Raw genomic sequence first — 20756 nt, forward strand, 5'->3', positions numbered from 1 at the left:
ATAAAAGGGTTATCCTATGAGGAATGTCTGGCAGCTCTTGGGCTGTGTTCCTTGGAGTTCAGGAGAATGAGGGGGGAATCTCATAGAAACATTTTGAATGTTAAAAGGCCTGAACGGATTAGATATGGCAAAGTCATTTCCCATGGTAGGGTATTCTAGGACAAGAGGGCACGACTTCAAGATTGAAGGACGTCCTTTTAGAACTGAGATATGGAGAAATTACTTTAGTCAGAGGGTGGTAAATCTGTGGAATTTTTTGGCACGAGTGGCTGTGGAGGCCAAGTCACTGGGTGTATTTAAGGCAGAGATAGATAGGTTCTTGATTAGCCAGGGCATCAAAAAGTATGGGGTGAAAGCAGGGGAGTGATGATGACTAGAAGAACTGGATCAGCCCATGAGTGAATTGCAGAGCAGACCCCGTGGGCCGAATGGCCTACTCCTGCCCCTATATCTTATGGTCTTAAACAAATGAAAAAATGGATCCATCTTAAAATATGCAAGATCAAGACCCTCTTTAAACCTGACCTCACAGCAAAATATTGTTGTCTGAGGCATCAGGAGAAGACCCTGAAGTACGTGGACCACTTCTCAAATATCAGCAGACAATGATCAAATTGATCTTCATCTTCAACACACTGGCACAACTTTTCATTAGCTGAGGAAAAGATTGCTTGAATATTAAGACCTCAAACATGATATAAAGCTCATGGTCTACTGTGCAAGCATAATCACCATCCTTCAAGAAGACTTTGATCATCTACAGTTGGCACTTCATGGCACTGGGAAAAAAACCCAGAAAGCTGCTCCTACAAAACCAATGGAAAGGTAAGCTATCTAACACGAGTTTTTCTCCCGGGCAAACACCCCCAAAATTAAGTCTGGTTACAGTATATTTCTGTAATTTCTTCTAGTTTGAAATATATTTCTTCTAGTTTGATCACTTGCAAACCCAACATCAGACTCAGGCCGCAGATCCCCTTTCTTATATTGTAATGGGAAAAGATTACCAGGTGGACAGAAAAGGTACAAAGATATGCTCAAACTCACCTCAAAAGAAAATAAGAACACTGACAACAATTATGCCATGCCTTTTTCACCACCCTATTGACTCATGTTCACACTTCCAAGGAACTATAGACTTGGACCCCCAATCCCTGGAACACCTGGACAATGAAGATGCATACATCAGCATTCAATAGTAACATTCCCTCGAAATGCATCAATAAGCTTCAAGACATGGGCCTTGGTACTTTCCTGTGCAAATGGACCCTCGATTTCCTCACTGGCAGGCTCCAGTTAGTATGGATTGGCAGCAACAGCTCTTCCACACTCACCAACAGCACAGGTGCACTCAGGGCTCCACAGATAGCAAATTCTACTCAGATACTCTACTCAGATACTCTACTCACTTTATACTTCAAGTTCAAGTTATTGTCATTCAATTGTATACCTGTATACCTCCAAATGAAACAATGCTCCTCCAGACCAAGGTGCACAACACAGTACATGTGATTCACACTACACAACACAAAGTAATATTACCACAAATAAATTAGCAAATAATAAAGCGCATTGATGTCACAAGTTATAAAGTAAACAGTATAACACTACTGGCGCTTCATATGTGATGAGAACTGGGTGGTGGCAGTCATTCAGTAGTCATACGACCTGTAAGAAGTTGTTTCCTATCCCAATAGTTCATAGCTTAATGCTATGCCTGCCTGATAGTAGGGGGTAAAAGTGATTGTTCTTGGACGAATGGGAGGGATCATTGATGATACTAAGGGCCCTCCGTACTTGGCAGACATCTCTGATAGGTGAAGCAGAGACCCTGATGATCCTTTCAACAGTTCTCACAATACTTTGTAGGGACTTTCAGTCAGATGTCTTGCAATTCCTGTACCAAAAAGTGATACAGCTGGCCAGGACACTCTCTATGGTCTTCCTGTATGAATTGGTTAGAATTGGTGGAATGGGGGGGGGGGGGAGGAATTCGCTTCCCTGTATTCATTGGAATTCAGAAGAATGAGCGTGACCTCATTGAAACTTACTGAATTGTGAAAAGCCTTGATAGAGTGGATGTAGAGAGGATATTTCCTATGGTGGGAGAGTCTAAGAGCAGAGGACACAGCCTCAGAATAGAGGGGCATCCTTTTAGAATGGAGGCAAGAAGGGATTTTTTTAGCCAGAGAGTGATGAATCTACTGGATCAGTCATGATGAAATGGCGGAGCAGACTTGATGGGCTAAATGGCCTAATTCTGCTCCTATATCTTATGGTCTTATAATAAATTTACTTTTAACTGTTTATTAACAAAGATCAGATGAAGTCTATTACCCCAGAAGCGTGGTAAGAGGGCTGGACTGCAGGTGAGGCTGAAACAGTGTGGGGTCAAGTTCAACCCCCCCCCCCCCTCCCAAGTATACTACTAGCTAACACCGTGGTTATTAAGAACAATGTTGACGAACTAAGAGCAAGGCTGGGCAACCAAGGAGAACGGAAAGACCTCTGTGTGCTATATCTCACTGAAATGTGGCTTACACTTGCTTCACCTGACTGCTCCATACAACCTGAAGAATTTTCAATTCACTAGTTGGACTATTCAGCATCTTTGGGCAAAGTTAAGGATATACTTCTTAATGAATATCTCATGGTGCTCAGACGTTACAGTCCTAGCAAGTTGCTCACTCAAATTGGAATTTTTCTAATATAGTAAAGAGTTACTCATACTGTGTGCCACAGGAGATCACTTCAGCTATCCTGATGGCAGGTTACATCCCACCTCAGGCAGACATGAAACCAACATTCAATAAACTATATTCCATGGAGAACAGCTATGAAATGGGATACTCCGATGCCCTCTTCATCATTGTCAATGACTTCAAACAGACGGTCTTCAAGAGTACGTTACCAAAATATTACCAGCATGTTTCCTATCACACCAGCTGCCCAAATACCCTTGACCATTGTGACACAACCATCAAAGATGCCTACTGAGCAACCCTTATCCCAGCCCTTCTATATCTGATTTGCCAAAGTGTGGGCAATCAGGCTGTGCTCCTCTCCCTCCATACAAAGAGATCCCTAATCAATCCCTGCCTATCTAAGTGAACACAAATTCAGTCCTTTGGAATTTTATCCATTAATTTCCCTACTATAGAATTAAGGCTTTAGTGAATTGTGAATAGCTAACAATTAAACTTTTCTGCTTAACTTTGTCCACCTCATTCCCTGCAAGTGGACCTAACAAGGCCTTCCCCACTCCTTATTGGGCCAACAATATATCGATTAAGCAAATTTTGAAAACATTTCAGTAATTCTACCTCTTTTGCCCTTATTATTCCAATCAATTTGGGATAAATGAAAGCTCCCAAAATCACACCTCTATATATCCTGCACATTTGTAATTTCTCCCAATCTGATGGCCTGCAAAATACTCAAAGTAGCACAAAAATTCTCTCTTGCTCCTCAAAATCAAATGTATACTTGTATCTATCATCTCAAGGACATACCCTCTCTCCAGCATAGCAATTTCTTTCTCAATCAGCATTGAGAATCTATCACCTTTCTTCCTTCTCTCTTTTCCAAACATCTTATAAATGGGAAATATTCAGTGCTAATCTGTTTTTCAACCCACTCTTCACTTAAGTTTTTTACTCCTGTAATTCACTATATTCACCACATTTCCCTCAGATGCATTCATGCATTCTAAACCCATCCTTGCAGTCTCTTTGTTTTCTCTGACATAATTCTGCATTGTTTTCTTCTTTCATACTATCCAATACTCCTGCTAAAGACCAAATTCTTCTTTTCAAGCAATGTTAGTGCTGGTGTCATCCCAGTTTTGCTTAAACTCTCCCAATTGCAACTTCCCAGCTATCTGCCATCACTCAATCTTCCTAGGTAGGAGCAAGAAGAGTGGCAAAGGAATATTGAGGGGAACCACAAGGCAATGAATAAAGACCATAACTTGATTGCAGTATGTAATTCAGCATGCTCCAGTTAATAAAGTTAGTTTATGGTGGCTTTTAATTTTGCATTGCGGCCAAGATGGTGGTCAGTGGCAGAGAAAAGGTAAAATGGCAATCACTGGTGACAGTACATTAGATCTGCATTTAAAGGCATTTAATTTAGGTTAACATTTTCTACATATGGAATTCCAAGATATTGGTCCAGCAATGAAGAAGTAATAGTAATTAATTTTCAAGTCAGAATAGCATTAAAAAAGCTACAATTACAGGTATTCCAAAGCAGTTGTTACCTTTTTTCCATTTTGGTGCAGATCGAGGCATTCAGGAGTTAGAGTAGAATACACCTTGGCAAGGTGGCCCATACCACTGTCACAGTAGTCTAGTGAGCAGGGAGTGAATATTTAAAGTGGTGAATGTGATACCAATCAAGTCTACTTGATTGACCAACTGGAAGGAACCAGAATCAAAAAAAAAATCATTGTCAGGGTCCCCTTGATAATCACTGGCAACAGAGTTCTTGCTCTGCCAGTTATTTTCACTACAGTAGACTGATTCCACATTGGAGATTCTTATTCAAAGTAAATTTATTATCAAAGTATATACATGTCACCTGAGATTCATTTTCTTGCAGGCATTCACAGTAGAACAAATACATACAATAGAATCAATGAAAAACTACATACAAATAAAGACTGACAAACAACCAATATGCAAAAGACGACAAATTGTACAAATAATAAATGAATAAATACTTAATACTGAGAACATGAGTGGTAGAGTCCTTGAAACTGAGTCCATAGGATGTGGAATCAGTTCAGTCTTGAAGTGAGTGAAGTTATCCATACTGATGGTTGAACGGTAACAATTAGAATCAGATTTAATACCATTGGCATATGCTGTGAAATTTGTTGTTTCACAGTGTCGGCATATTGCAATACATAATAATAATATAAAATACTATAACCACAGTAAGTATGTTGTGACAGACTAGGTTGGCAATGCAAATTCTCCCGCCAACCTTGCCCCTTTGCTCAGTTAATCATTCCTCCTTGTTCTGTCCCTGGTCTAGCTTCCTCAGTAGTTCACAAAATTTGCCCTCCCACTCTGCAGATCTTGGGAGTTCACTACTTACATACTCCAACAGTAAAACAATCACTAACTTGGCTATCCAAAGCAATCCCTTCAGTTAACATACTCTACTGATTTATAACTCATAAAAATAAGGATTCTAGACACAGGCATTCAAAACAGTTTCATTTATTTTCATTCACACTGTTATATAGGTTTGTAGGCAGCAGAATAGCCTCAAAGGACCCGAGGGACAGTTTGGGGCATCCTAAAATAATGCCTGGGTTACTGGGAGCAAGCGCACTACATCTTACGCAGACAGAGTTAAAACCCTCAGTTTAGCTTTGCTGAGGGGTGTGGAGGGAGGATTTGACGATGGATGAATAATTATATTGGAAAGTAAACAACAAAGTGCAGAAAGCCTCTGTATATTTGTAAATTTTTTATATATATTTGTTTTCATTTGTCCATTTGTAAACACCTATTTTCTTCACAATTTTTGGGCAGCTTCTTCCCCCCCACCTGGCACTAAATAAAACCCCTTCTCACTGGTGTGCTGTTGTGGCTTACCATCTGGTTTTTTATCCAACTGGTACCCTTGTTAGGCATGCTTACTGACACATGTATAAAAAGTAGTGCAAAAAGAGAGCCAAAAAAACCCAATAGAAAGGTAGTGTTCATTGGTTCATAGTCCATTCAGAAATCTGATAGCAAGGGGGAAGAAGTTGATCCCGAAACACTGAGTATGTGCCTTCAGACTCCTGTACCTCTTCCTTGATGGTAGTGAAGAGAAGGAGACATGCCCTGGGCATAGGGGTCTGTAATGGGGGTCTGCCACCTTTCTGAGGCATCGCCTTTTGAAGGTGCCCTGGATGCTGGGGAGGATAGTGCCAATGATGGAGCGCACTGAGTTTACTACTTTCTGCAACTTTTTACAATCCTGTCCAGTGGCTTTTCCATACCAGACAGTGATGCATCCAGTTAGAATGCTCGAACTGGTTGCGCCACCAAGTTCAGGAGTATCTGTTCCTGAACCTGGTGGTGTGGGACCCAAGGCTTCTGTACCTTCTTCTCAATGGCAGCAGTGAGAAGAGAGCATGGTCTGGATAGCAGGGAGGTGGTGCGGGGGAAGTTCCTTGATGATGGATGTTGCATTCTTGTAGCAACGCTCCTTGTAGATGTGCTCAGTGGTGGGAAGGGCTTTTCCTGTGATGGCCTGGGCTCTATCCAAAATCTTTCGTGAGCATTTCTACTCTTGGGCATTGGTGTTTCCATACCAGGCCTTCATGCAACCAGTCAGGATACCCTCCACCGCGCATCTAGAGATTTCGATGGCATGCTGAATCTACGCAAACTTCTAAGAAGGTAGAGGTGCTACTGTGCATTTTTTGTAATGGCATTTATGCGCGGGTCCCAGGAAAGATCCTCTGATACGATAACTCCAAGAAATTTAAAGTTACGAATCCTTTTCGCCTTTGATCCCCTAATGAGGGCTGGCTCACACATCCCCAGTTTCTTCATCCTTGAATCAAAAATCAACTCTTTTGGTTTTGCTGACATTGATTGAGAAGTTGTTGTGTCACCACTCAACCAAATTGTCAATCTCCCTCCTATATACCGATTCATCACCATCTTTGATTTGGCCAACAACAGTGGTGACGTCAGCAAACTTAAATATGGCATTGGAGCTGTGCTTAGCCTCACAGTACTCAAAGTGAGTACAGCAGGGGGCTAAGCACCTGCACTCATTGTGATTGTGCAGGAGATGATGTTGCCAATCTGTACTGAAGGGACTCTGCAAGTGAGGAAATTGAGGATCCAGTTGCACAAGAAGATATCAGGGCCCATGTCTTGAAGTTTATTGATCAGTTTTGAGGGTGTGCTAGTATTTAACTGTTCATACCTCACGTATAATTCCTTACTGATATTCAGAAAGGAATGCAAACTTTTTAGTATTTTAGGTGGATTTTCATCTTCTCCAACAACTTGTCCTAATCTACATAATTTCTGCTCACTCTTCAAGGTGAATGTGAACAAAAAGCAAGAAGGCTGCGAGTGAACGGCTGATTTTTGGAGCCCAGGCAGTTGTTACCACTCTGGGTAAAAAAAGAGGCAAGACTGCGCAGGCGCGTGACGTCAGCCAGTAGAGCGTGAAAGGTTTAAAAATACCGCCATATCCAGCGGGCAGCGTTCAGAGTGGGCAGCAGAGTGAGAGGGTAGCAGAGTGATAGGGCTTTGGTTCAATGGGCTTAGGTGGTAACGGAACAAGGTGAGGTAGGTTTACCGGTGTTATTTGCAGAAAGGAGGCAGTATGTGTGTGAGGCCAATTTTTTGTGCTCGGTGTCAGATGTGGGAGGTCCTGGAGTCTCCCAGCCTCCCGGACAGCCACACCTGCACCAGGTGTATTGAGCTGCAGCTCCTAAGGGACCGAGTTAGGGAACTGCAGATGCAGCTTGACGACCTTCGCCTGGTCAGGGAGAGCGAGGAGGTGACAGAAAGGAGTAATAGGCAGGTGGTCACACCGGGGCCACGGGAGACAGACATGTGGGTCACAGTCAGGAGGGGGAAGGGGAAGAGTCAGGTACTAGAGAGTATCCCTGTGGCTATACCCCTTGACAATAAGTACTCCTGTTTGAGTACTGTTGTGGGGGGCGGGGGGAAGAAACAGCCTACCTGGGGGAAGTGACAGTGGCTGTGCCTCTGGCACAGAGCCTGGCCCTGTGGCTCAGAAGGGTAGGGAAAGGAAGAGGAAGGCAGTAGTGATAGGGGACTCTATAGTTAGGGGGTCAGACAGGCGATTCTGTGGACACAGGAAAGAAACTCGGAAGGTAGTTTGTCTCCCAGGTGCCAGGGTCCAGGATGTTTCAGATCGCGTCCACGATATCCTGCAGTGGGAGGGAGAACAGCCAGAGGTTGTGGTACATATTGGTACCAATGACATAGGTAGGAAAAGGGAAGAGGTCCTGAAAAAAAGACTACAGGGAGTTGGGAAGGAAGCTGAGAAACAGGACCGCAAAGGTAGTGATCTCAGGATTACTGCCTGTGCCACGCGACAGTGAGAATAGGAATAGAGTGAGGTGGAGGATAAATGAGTGGCTGAGGGATTGGAGCAGGGGGCAGGGATTCAGATTTCTGCATTATTGGACCCCTTTTGGGGCAGGTGTGACCTGTACAAAAAGGACGGGTTGCACTTGAATCCCAGGGGGGCCAATATCCTGGCGGGGAGGTTTGCTAAGGCTACTGGGAAGAGTTTAAACTAGAATTGTTGGGGGGTGGGAACCGGACTGAGGAGACTGGGGAAGAGGAGGTTGGCTCACAAATAGAGAAAGCTTGTAGGCAGTGCAAGAGGGAGGATAGGCAGTTGATAGAGAAGGGATGCATTCAGACCGAAGGTTTGAGATGCATCTATTTTAACGCAAGGAGTGTTGTGAACAAAGCGGATGAGCTTTGAGTGTGGATCAGTACTTGGAGATATGATGCGGTGGCCATTACAGAGACTTGGGTGGCTCAGGGACAGGAATGGTTACTTCAGTTGCCAGGTATTAGATGTTTTAGAAAGGAAAGGGAGGGAGGCAACAAGAGGTGGGGGCGTGGCACTGTTGATCAGAGATAGTGTAACAGCTGCAGAAAAGATGGACACCATGGAGGGATTGCCTACGGAGTCTCTGTAGGTGGAGGTCAATAGCTTTACTGGGTGTTTTTTATAGGCCGCCCAATAGTAACAGGGATATTGAAGAGCAAATAGGGAAACAGATCCTGGAAAGGTGTAATAATAACAGAGTTGTCATGATGGGAGAATTTAATTTCCCAAATATTGATTGGCATCTCCCTAGAGCAAGGGGTTTAGAAGGGGTGGAGTTTGTTAGGTGTGTTCAGGAAGGTTTCTTGATACAATATGTAAATAAGCCTACAAGAGGAGAGACTGTACTTGATTTGGTATTGGGAAATGAACCTGGTCAGGTGTCAGATCTCTCAGTGGGAGAGCATTTTGGAGATACCGATCATAATTCTATTTCCTTTACAATAGCATTGGAGAGAGATAGGAACAGACAAGTTAGAAAAGCGTTTAATTAGAGTAAGGGGATTTATGAAGCTATCAGGAAGGAAATTGGAAGCTTAAATTGGAAACGGATGTTCTCAGGGAAAAGTACAGAAGAAATGTGGGAAATGTTCAGGGGATATTTGTGTGGAGTTCTGCATAGGTATGTTCCAATGAGACAGGGAAGTTACGGTAGGGTACAGGAACCGTGGTGTACAAAGGCTGTAATAAATCAAGTCAAGAAGAAAAGAAAAGCTTACAAAAGGTTCAGAGAGCTAGGCAATGTTAGAGATCTAAAAGATTATAAGGCAAATAGGAAGGAACTTAAGAAGAAAATTAGGAGAGCCAGATGGGGCCATGAGAAGGCCTTGGTGGGCAGGATTAAGGAAAACCCCAAGGCATTCTACAAGTATGTGAAGAGCAAGAGGATAAAACATAAAAGAATAGGACCTATCAAGTGTGACAGTGGGAAAGTTATGTATGGAACCGGAGGAAATAGCAGAGGTACTCAATGAATACTTTACTTCAGTATTCACTATGGAAAAGGATCTTGCTGATTGTAGTAACACACATCAAAGTTGCTGGTGAACGCAGCAGGCCAGGCAGCATCTGTAGGAAGAGGTGCAGTTGACGTTTCAGGCCGAGACCCTTCGTCAGGACTGAAACGTCGACTGCACCTCTTCCTACAGATGCTGCCTGGCCTGCTGCGTTCACCAGCAACTTTGATGTGTGTTGCTTGAATTTCCAGCATCTGCAGAATTCCTGTTGCTTGGTGATTGTAGTGATGGCTTGCAGCAGACTGAAAAGCTTGAGCATGTAGATATTAAGAAAGAGGATGTGCTGGAGCTTTTGGAAAGCATCAAGTTGGATAAGTTGCCGGGACTGGATGAGATGTACCCCAGGTTACTGTGGGAGGCGAGGGAGGAGATTGCTGAGCCTCTGGCAATGATCTTTGCATCATCAATGGGGATGGGAGAGGTTCTGGAGGATTGGAGGGTTGCAGATGTTGTTCCTTTATTCAAGAAAGGGAGTAGAGATAGCCCAGGAAATTATAGACCAGTGAGTCTTACTTTAGTGGTTGGTAAGTTGATGGAAAAGATCCTGAGAGGCAGGATTTATGAAAATTTGGAGAGGTATAATATGATTAAGAATAGTCAGCTTGTCTTTGTCAAGGGCAGGTCGTACCTTACGAGCCTGATTGAATTTTTTGAGGATATGACAAAACACATTGATGAAGGAAGAGCAGTAGATGTTGTGTATATGGATTTCAGCAAGGCATTTGATAAGGTACCCCATGCAAGGCTTATTGAGAAAGTAAGATGGCATGGGATCCAAGGGGGCATTATTTGTGGATCCAGAACTGGCTTGCCCACAGAAGGCAAAGAGCAGTTGTAGACGGGTCAAATTCTGCATGGAGGTCGGTCATCAGTGGAGTGCCTCAGGGATTTATTCTGGGACCCTTACTCTTCGTGATTTTTATAAATGACCTGGATGAGGAAGTGGAGGAACGGGTTGGTAAGTTTGCTGATGATACAAAGGCTGGAGGTGTTGTGGATAGTGTGGAGGGCTGTCAGAGGTTATAGTGGGACACTGATAGGATGCAAAACTGGGCTGAGAAGTGGCAGATGGAGTTCAACCCAGATAATTGTGAAGTGGTTCATTTTGGTAGGTCAAATATGATGGCAGAATATAGTATTAATGGTAAGACTCTTGGCAGTGTGAAGGATCAGAGGGATTTTGGGGTCCGAGTCCAGTTGACTCTATGGTTAAGAAGGCATATGGTGTATTGACCTTCATCAATCGTGGAATTGAATTTAGGAGCCAAGAGGTAATGTTGTAGCTATATAGGACCCTGGTCAGACCCCACTTGGAGTACTGTGCTCAATTCTTGACACTTCACTACAGGAAGGATATGGAAGCCATAGAAAGGGTGCAGAGGAGATTTACAAGGATGTTGCCTAGATTGGGGAGCATGCCTTATGAGAATAGGTTGAGTGAACTCGACCTTTCCTTCTTGGAGCGATGGAGGATGAGAGGTGACCTGATAGAGGTGTATAAGATGATGAGAGGCATTGATCGTGTGGATAGTCAGAGGCTTTTTCCAAAGGCTGAAATGGTTGCACAAGAGGACACAGGTTTAAGGTGCTGGGGAATAGGTACAGAGGAGGCATCAGGGGTAAGTTTTTTACTCAGAAAGTGGTGAGTGCATGGAATGGGCTGCTGGTAACGGTGGTGGAGGTGGATACGATAGAAACTTTTAGATAGGTACATGGAGCTTAGAAAAATAGAGGGCTATAGGTAAGCCTCGTAATTTCTAAGGTAGGGACATGTTCGGCACAACTTTGTGGGCCGAGGAGCCTGTATTGTGCTGTAGGTTTTCTATGTTTCTAATACTGTATCCATGGCCATGAGCATCTGATATCTGCAGGATTTTAAATTCATTTTTGTGAATTAACTAAAATCAATATAAATAGATTGTTGTAAACTACAGATTTTCACTAATCTCCTTTCGGTAATGAAACGTGGTGCACTTACTGAATGTTTAAGTGATCATTTATATTATCAGATATCCCACCCTGCAAAAACTCATTTCATGGAGACAGCACCACCATTTCAGGGAGTTAGCACACCTGCCCCCCCGCCCCCACAACCCCATATACTGCCCCCCCCCCCCCCGGTCGACCTCTAAGGGTGCACGTATATTGGACATTTGATTATGAAAGAACACTACAATTTATTTGACACATATTGAAACTATTTACACACACACACATTTTATATATATATATATATATATATATATATATTCCTTGTTGAGTATTTTGTTGGCAATCTCAATGCTAATGCAAATAGCTTTTCTATTTCTTTTGCAAACTTTCCTCGTACTGTGATGTGGTTCTGCTGAAAAGAACTGTGAAATACTTGAGCAGCCTCCCCTGCAATTAGCCTCCCTAATATGTTGTGGTCCCTAAAAGAAATAAAAGCATAAGGTGTATCCTTATTATATTGTCTTATGTAATACTTTGTTTAGTGATTTTGTCTAATCTGTAAACCAATCTGTAATCTGTAAACTGGGTATATACAGAAAATGTGACTTTAAAATATGTACTTATACATTATCATGGAGTTGTTTTTAATTCTATTACAACTGTAAGCACATTTACAGGGAGTTTGGCCTCATCGCGTAGGACATCAATAGAGTAGCTATGCTAATGAACAAATGACACGTGTTAAACTCACCTCAACATGTCTTTTACAGTCCTAACCCACCATGGGCAATAGAAAAGTCACTGTTGCAAACAGTGCAGTGAGCAACACTGTCATTATTTCTGACCCCTATTAGGCAGGGGTACACTTCAGTGTAGTCTGGGGTGAAGTGCATTTTATATTTTCTTTTTTTTGAAACACTCTGCCATGGCGGTGCAGGACACTAAACTGAACTGATGGAGAGACAGAGGTTGACTGTAAAGCCCGCCCACAGAGATAACTGATAGGTCTACTTATCAGAAAGAGAGACCAATCAGGATGCTCGCTCCCGCTCTCATTTCCGGGATATTGTATATAATTTACGGGTGTCAGGGAGCTGCTATTAATATGCGGGAGACTCCCGGAAGTTCCGGGAGAGGTGGGATGTCTGTATTATCCTGATTGACTCATAACTGCCCTCTGCAAAGGCCTAGCAGACAATTTACATTAAGAGCAATCAGGGAAAGGTAATAAAATAATGGACTTAATACCAGAATCTTGTCAATTAATAATACAAAAAGAATGCTGAGACTTTACAGAGGGTGCAAAAGAGATTTACTAAGATGTTAGCTGAATTAGAGGGTATATGCTACAAGTTGAAAAAATGTGGTCTGTTTTCTCTGGGCAGCTGAGGCTGAGGGAAGTTAATAAAATTATGAAAGACATAGATGGAGTGAACAGCCAGAATTCCCCCTCTCCTTTGGATCGGGATTACAGAGCGTCGTGGGAGCTGAATTGTGAAGGAATGCAGTTTTTTAAAAAAACTTTTTCGAGTGCAAGAAGGGCGAGACTGCGCAGGCGCGTGACGTCAGCAGGACCGTGCGGAGAGTTTAAAAAGGCGACCACCCTATACAGCAGGCAGCTGTTGGAGCAGGCAGTGGAGTGAGCGGTAGCAGAGTGTAGGGCTTTGGCTTCAACGGGCTTCGGCGATAAACAGGAAGAGGCGACAGCAAAGCGCCAACTCTTTTTTCTCTCCCCCCACCACCCCTTTCGCGAATCGGCCTGGACAGACAGGAACAGCAGGGCTCTCACAGCTAACGGTTTAAAAAGTTTGTCTGTTTGGCGAGGTAAGTGGGTGAGTAGACTTATTTTTCCTGTTTCATTCATGTAGAATTAGATAGCATGCCTGCAGGGTTAGTGCTCTGTTCAGGGTGTCAGATGTGGGAATCCTGGGAGACTTCCAGCCTCCCTGATGGCCACATCTGCGCCAGGTGCACCGAGTTGCAGCTCCTCAGAGACCGTGTTAGGGATCTGCAGCTGCAGCTTGATGACCTAGTGCTTATCAGGGAAAGTGAAGAGGTGATAGACAGGAGCTACAGGGAGGTAGTCATCCCTAGGCTACAGGAGTCAGAACACCAGGTCACTGTCAAGAGAGGGAAGGGAAATGCCCGGATAGTGGAGAGCACCCCTGTGGCTGTCCCCCTCAGCAACAAATATCTTGTTCTGGATGCTGTTGAGGGGGATGACCTGACAGGGGACGCCCACGGTGACCGGGTCTCTGGCACTGAGCCTGGTGCTGTTGTGCAGGAGAGAAGGAGGGAGAAGAGAAATGCGGTAGTCGTGCGGGATTCCATAGTCAGGGGAACAGACAGGAGATCCTGTGAGCCTGACAGAGATACCCGCATGGTGTGTTGCCTCCCAGGTGCCAGGGTACGGGATGTCTCGGATCGGGTCGTGAATATTCTAAAGGGGGAGGGTGAGCAGCCAGTTGTCTTGGTACATGTTGGTACCAATGACATAGATAGGACAAAGGAGGAGGCCCTGAAGAGAGATTTCCAGGCGTTAGGAAGGAAGCTGAGAAGCAGGACCTCCAGGGTAGTAATCTCGGGATTGCTACCTGTGCCAAGTGCTAGCGAGGGCAAGAGTAGTCGGATCAGGCAGATGAATGCCTGGCTGAGAGACTGGTGTAGGGGGCAGGGCTTCAGATTCTTGGATAATTGGGATCTCTTCTGGGGGAAGTATGACCTGTTCAAAAAGGACAGGTTACACCTGAACCCGAAGGGGACCAATATCCTGGCGGGAAAGTTTAATAGAGCTGTTAGGGAGGGTTTAAACTAATTTGGCAGGGGGATGGGAACCGGAATGATAGAGCGGAGGAAGGGAAAAACAGAAATAAATCTAAGATAGTGAGCAGTAAAGATGTCAGGAAGGACAGGCAGGTGATGGGGTAAATGTGTAGCCATTGGGATGAGTTGCAGTGCAATAAAATTGCAGTGAAATCAAAGCAACAAGTATCAAATACTGGTCTTAAGGTGTTGTACTTAAATGCACGCAGCATAAGAAATAAGGTGGATGATCTTGTTGTACAGCTACAGATTGGCAGGTATGATATTGTGGCCATCATTGAGACCTGGCTAAAGGATGCATGTCTCTGGGAGCTGAACGTCCAAGGATACACGGTGTATCGGACGGATAGAAAGGTAGGCAGAGGGGGAGGCGTGGCTTTATTGGTAAGAAACGATATTAAATCATTAGAAAGAGGTGATATAGGATCGGAAGGTGCAGAATCTTTATGGGTTGAGCTAAGGAATAGCAGGGGTAAAAGGACCCTGATGGCAGTTATTTATAGGCCTCCAAACAGCTGCAGGGATGTGGACTACAAATTACAACTGGAAATAGAAAAGGCTTGTCAGAAGGGCAGTGTTATGATAATTGTGGGGGATTTTAACATGCGAGTAGATTGGAAAAGTCAGGTCGGCACTGGATTTCAAGAGAGAGAATTTGTAGAATGTCTGCGAGATGGCTTTTTAGAACAGCTTGTTGTTGAGCCCACTAGGGGATCGGCTGTACTGGATTGGGTATTGTGTAATGAACCGGAGGTGATTGGAGAGATTGAGGTGAAGGAACCCTTAGGAGGCAGTGATCATAACATGATTGAGTTCACTGTGAAATTAGAAAAAGAGAAGCCGAAATCTGATGTGTCGGTGTTTCAGTGGAGTACAGGAAATTACAGTGGCATGAGAGAGGAACTGGCCAAAGTTGACTGGAAAGGGACACTGGCGGGAAAGACGGCAGAGCAGCAGTGGCTGGAGCTTATGCGAGAAATGAGGAATGTGCAAGACAGGTATATTCCAAAAAAGAAGAAATTTTCGAGTGGAAAAAGGATGCAACCGTGGTTGACAAGAGAAGTCAAAGCCAAAGTTAAAGCAAAGGAGAGGGCATACAAGGAAGCAAAAATTAGTGGGAAGACAGAGGATTGGGAAGTTTTTAAAACCTTACAAAAGGAAACCAAGAAGGTCATTAAGAGAGAAAAGATTAACTATGAAAGGAAACTAGCAAATAATATCAAAGAGGATACTAAAAGCTTTTTCAAGTATATAAAGAGTAAAAGACAGGTGAGAGTAGATATAGGACCGATAGAAAATGATACTGGAGAAATTGTAATGGGAGATGAGGAGATGGCAGAGGAACTGAACAAGTATTTTGCATCAGTCTTCACTAAGGAAGACAGCAGGATACCGGACACTCAAGGGTGACAGGGAAGAGAAGTGTGCGCAGTCACAATTACAACAGAGAAAGTACTCAGAAGCTGAATAGGCTAAAGGTTGATAAATCTCCTGGACCAGATGGAATGCACCCTCGTGTTCTGAAGGAAGTAGCTGTGGAGATTGCGGAGGCATTAGCGATGATCTTTCAAAAGTTGATAGATTCTGGCATGGTTCCGGAAGACTGGAAGATTGCAAATGTCACTCCGCTATTTAAGAAGGGGGCAAGGAAGCAAAAAGGAAATTATAGACCTGTTAGCTTGACGTCGGTGGTTGGGAAGTTGTTGGAGTCGATTGTCAAGGATGAGGTTACAGAGTACCTGGAGGCATATGACAAGATAGGCAGAACTCAGCATGGATTCCTTAAAGGAAAATCCTGCCTGACAAACCTATTACAATTTTTTGAGGAAATTACCAGTAGGCTAGACAAGGGAGATGCAGTGAATGTTGTATATTTGGATTTTCAGAAGCCCTTTGACAAGGTGCCACACATGAGGCTACTTAACAACATAAGAGCCCATGGAATTACAGGAAAGTTACATACGTGGATAGAGCGTTGGCTGATTGGCAGGAAACAGAGAGTGGGAATAAAGGGATCCTATTCTGGTTGGCTGCCGGTTACCAGTGGTGTTCCACAGGGATCAGTGTTGGGGCCGCTTCTTTTTACATTGTACATCAACGATTTGGATTATGGAATAGATGGCTTTGTGGCTAAGTTTGCTGACGATACGAAGATAGGTGGAGGGGCCGGTAGTGCTGAGGAAACGGAGAGTCTGCAGAGAGACTTGGATAGATTGGAAGAATGGGCAGACAAGTGGCAAATGAAGTACAATGTTGGAAAGTGTATGGTTATGCACTTTGGCAGAAAAAATAAATGGGCAGACTATTATTTAAATGGGGAAAGAATTCAAAGTTCTGAGATGCAACGGGACTTGGGAGCCCTCGTACAGGATTCCCTTAAAGTTAACCTCCAGGTTGAGTCAGTAGTGAAGAAGGCGAATGCAATGTTGGCATTCATTTATAGAGGAATAGAGTATAGGAGCAGGGATGTGATGTTTAGGCTCTATAAGGCACTGGTGAGACCTCACTTGGAGTACTGTGGGCAGTTTTGGTCTCCTTATTTAAGAAAGGATGTGCTGACATTGGAGAGGGTACAGAGAAGATTCACTAGAATGATTCCGGGAATGAGAGGGTTAACATATGAGGAACGTTTGTCCGCTCTTGGACTGTATTCCTTGGAGTTTAAAAGAATGAGGGGAGACCTCATAGAAACATTTCGAATGTTAAAAGGCATGGAGAGAGTGGATGTGGCAAAGTTGTTTCCCATGATGGGGGAGTCTAGTATGAGAGGGCATGACTTCAGGATTGAAGGGCGTCCTTTCAGAACAGAAATGTGAAGAAATTTTTTTAGTCAGAGGGTGGTGAATCTATGGAATTTGTTGCCACGGGCAGCAGTGGAGGCCAAGTCATTGGGTGTATTTAAGGCAGAGATTGATAGGTATCTGAGTAGCCAGGGCATCAAAGGTTATGGTGAGAAGGCTGGGCAGTGGGACTAAATAGGATAAAATGGATCAGCTCATGATAAAATGGCGGAGCAGACTCGATGGGCCGAATGGCCTACTTCTGCTCCTTTGTCTTATGGTCACCCCCAAGGTTGAAATGTCCAACACTAGAAGGGCTGTATTTAAGGCAAGAGGGGGCAATATGTGGGGCAAGATTTTTCTTTAATATACACAGAGTGTATACATAGATGGAGTGGACAGCCAGTATCTTTTTTTTTTAAATTACAGGGCCTGTACTTAAGGTGAGAGAGGGAGATGGGTGGAGTAAGATTTTTTTTAAATATACACAGAGTGGTGGGTATGTGGAAGGCTGATGGTGGAAGCAAACCCAATAGAGGTGTTCAAGAAGCTCTTAAAGAGGCACGTGAATATGTAGGAAATATAAGGAAATGGAAGACCTTGGTGATCAAACTCCTACTCCTTGGTCTAAATACACCACTGTGCAACTGGGTTGGACTTCCTAATGAACTGGCCTCAGATAATCAGGATGTACAACCACTCCTCCTTCCTCATCATCCTGAACATGGGTGCTCCCCAGAGCTGGTGCTGAGCCCATTGCTCTACACTCTGCTCAGACATGACTGCATGGTCAAGCACCAGAGTAATCACATTGTCAAGATCACCAATGACATGACAGTGGTGGGGTTCATCACCAACAACGATGAAACGGCTTACAAGGAGGAGGTGGAAAAGCTAAAGGCTTGGTGCCAGGTAAAAAACCTCTTTCTTAATGTCAACAAGATAAAGGAGATGGTCACTGACTTCAGAAGAACTCTCACCCTCACACACCCCTTTACATCGGTGGCACAGCAGTGGAAACTGCAAGCAGTTTCAAACCGCTGGGAGTGCACATCACACACAACCTCTCATGGTACTAGAACTCATCCTACACAGTCAAGAAAACTTATCAATGCCTCTGCCTTCTGAGAAGGCTGAAGAGAGCTGGACTTTGCACATCCATAGCTATGTCTTTCTACAGAGAGCACCTGACAAATGGCACTGAGGCAGACATGAAGGCTCTACAAAGGGTAGTCAAAACTGCCCAATGCATCACCAGCATTAGCCTATCCCTTAACAAGGATTAAATACGCACACACAGTCAGTCACCTTATAAGATCAAGACCAGAAAATACAAGAGCAAAATTAGGCCATTTGGTGATTGAGTCTGCTCTGCCATTTCATCATGGCTGATCCATTTTCCCTCTCAGCCCCAATCTCCTCCCTTCTTCCCGTAACCCCCATGTCTTGAGAAATCAAGAATCTATCAACTTCTAACTTAAGTATACCCAATAACTTAGCCTCCACAGGTACCTGTGGCAATGAATTTGACAAATTTACCACACTCTGGCTGAAGGAATTACTCATCTCCCAGTAGTTTGAGGAATTATATTGAGTTTAAGAGCCGAGAGGTAATGGTGCAGCTTTATAGGACCCTGGTCGGACCCCACTTGGAATACTGTGGTCAATTCTGGTCGCCTCACTACAGGAAGGATGTGGAAAACATAGAAAGGGTGCGGAGCAGATTTACAAGGATTTTGCCTGGATTGGGGAGCATGCCTTATGAGAACAGGTTGAGTGAACTCGGCCTTTTCTCCTTGGAGCAACAGAGGGTGAGAGGTAACCTGAAAGAGGTGTACAAGATAATGAGAGGCATTAATCATGTGGATAGTCAGAGGCTTTTTCCCAGGGCTGAAATGGCTAGCACAAGAGGGCATAGTTTTTAGATGCTTGGAAGTAGGTACAGAGGAGATGCCAGGGGTAGGTGTTTGTTTGTTTGTTTGTTTTTTTACGCAGAGTGGTGAGTGTGTGGAATGGGCTGCAGGCAGCGGTGGTGGAGGCGGAAACGATAGGGTCTTTTAAGAGACTCCTGGATAGGTACATGGAGCTTAGACAAATAGAGGGCTATGTGTAAGTCTAGGCAGTTCGAAGGCAAGGCCACGTTCAGCACAGTTTTGTGGGCCAAAGGACCTGTATTGTGCTGTAGGTTTTCTATGTTCTAATTGTCCTCTGGTCTTAAGACTCTCCCACCACAGGAAACATCCTTTCCACATCCAATGTCTTTCTCTTCACACATTTGCCATACCACAGAATATGTTCCATATTAGTAAATCAAAAGAAATTTTCTAGTGAGTGTAAAGAAATATTTATCACACACTATCAATTGGAAAGACACTACCCAAATGGTAAAAACACCGTTTCTCTGACAATATAACATTTAAAATTGAAATAAAAACAAAAGATTTTACATTCATTTGACATACTTAAATAGAGAATCACTTGATTCCATTGTGTGTGCTTTGCTGAATTTTTTTTAAATATGTGAAAATGATTTTTTTCCCCCAAGGTTAAAATCAATGACCATTCTTCAGGTTTAAATTTCATGGTTTATTATAAAATATTCTACATTTAATTACTGGTCTTGACAACTAGAATGCGAAAAAGCCCCCAGAACTCCTAGTCAAAGAGTGACTACTTCTCTGCCAAAGAGAGAATATTTCACCTTGGAGGTAATGTCACGTTTAGTTTAATCAATGATGGCACACACAAAGGAACTGCCCAAAGGAATTACTGTCTGGGCTCAAACAAAAGGCTGGCCACTTGGATGACACAGCAAAGAGACTTTGATACCAAATGGCTGCTGGCAATTAAATGAGAATCAGCACTTCAGAAATTGAAAAAAACTAAATTATATCTGGGAAAATTAATGAATGTCTCAGATTCATCACCCTCTTTGTATATTAATTTAACATACATGAAGAAGAAATAATATTAAAAGTATCATGGTTAACATTTTCTAACTTATATTAATCTTCTAAGCCAGGGATCCCCAACGTTCTTTGCACTGCAAACCGGTTTAAAATTGACAATATTCTTGTGGACTGGCCGACTTGGGGGGGGGGGGGGTGTTCAAATAGGGTTAAACTCACCTCAACATGTCTTTTACAGTTAGGGTTGCCAACTTTCTAACTCCCAAATAAGGGACAAAATTAGCAGTCAAATCCCGGGACACTTGTGTTTACCATGTGTCCCACATGGTAAACTACCATGACCATGAAGCCTTGCACGGGCACCTCTGTGCGCATGCGTGATGTGCGCATGCGCGTACGTGCCGATTTTTTTCCACAGATTGGGGGGTAGGGTTGCCAAAGTACAAGAGTAGCAGTCAAATACATTGTGTTTACCCCGAGAAAGACTACAATGACCATGAAGCCTTGCACAGGCACCAGTGCAAATGCGTAACTTGCGCATGCGTGTACGTGCCAATTCTTTAAAAATCGTTTTTGCTGATTCTGTTGGGGGAGGGGGTGTTAATCACGACCGGAATATAAGTGATAAGTGGCTAATACACTCAATTTCATTTCTAAAAGGGTTTATCTAACGAATT

General features: G+C 43.6%; 1 protein-coding gene across 5 annotated transcripts in view; it reads right to left on the reverse strand.

The window, feature by feature from the left end:
- The window catches only part of arl6 (ARF like GTPase 6), a 63122-nt gene that overhangs the window by 26803 nt on the left and 15563 nt on the right, over positions 1–20756 (reverse strand). The window contains exon 1 of one of the 5 annotated variants that reach the window (XM_072260499.1): positions 4262–4409. The exons of the other annotated variants lie outside the window; for them this stretch is intronic. Within the exon in view, the coding sequence (XP_072116600.1) occupies positions 4262–4333 (72 nt within the window). The 5' untranslated portion in view covers positions 4334–4409. Of the gene's footprint in view, positions 1–4261; positions 4410–20756 lie in introns of those variants that run through there. 5 annotated transcript variants of the gene reach the window in all.

Source organism: Mobula birostris, chromosome 6, assembly GCF_030028105.1.
Source record: "Mobula birostris isolate sMobBir1 chromosome 6, sMobBir1.hap1, whole genome shotgun sequence".
Lineage (NCBI taxonomy): Eukaryota > Metazoa > Chordata > Chondrichthyes > Myliobatiformes > Myliobatidae > Mobula > Mobula birostris.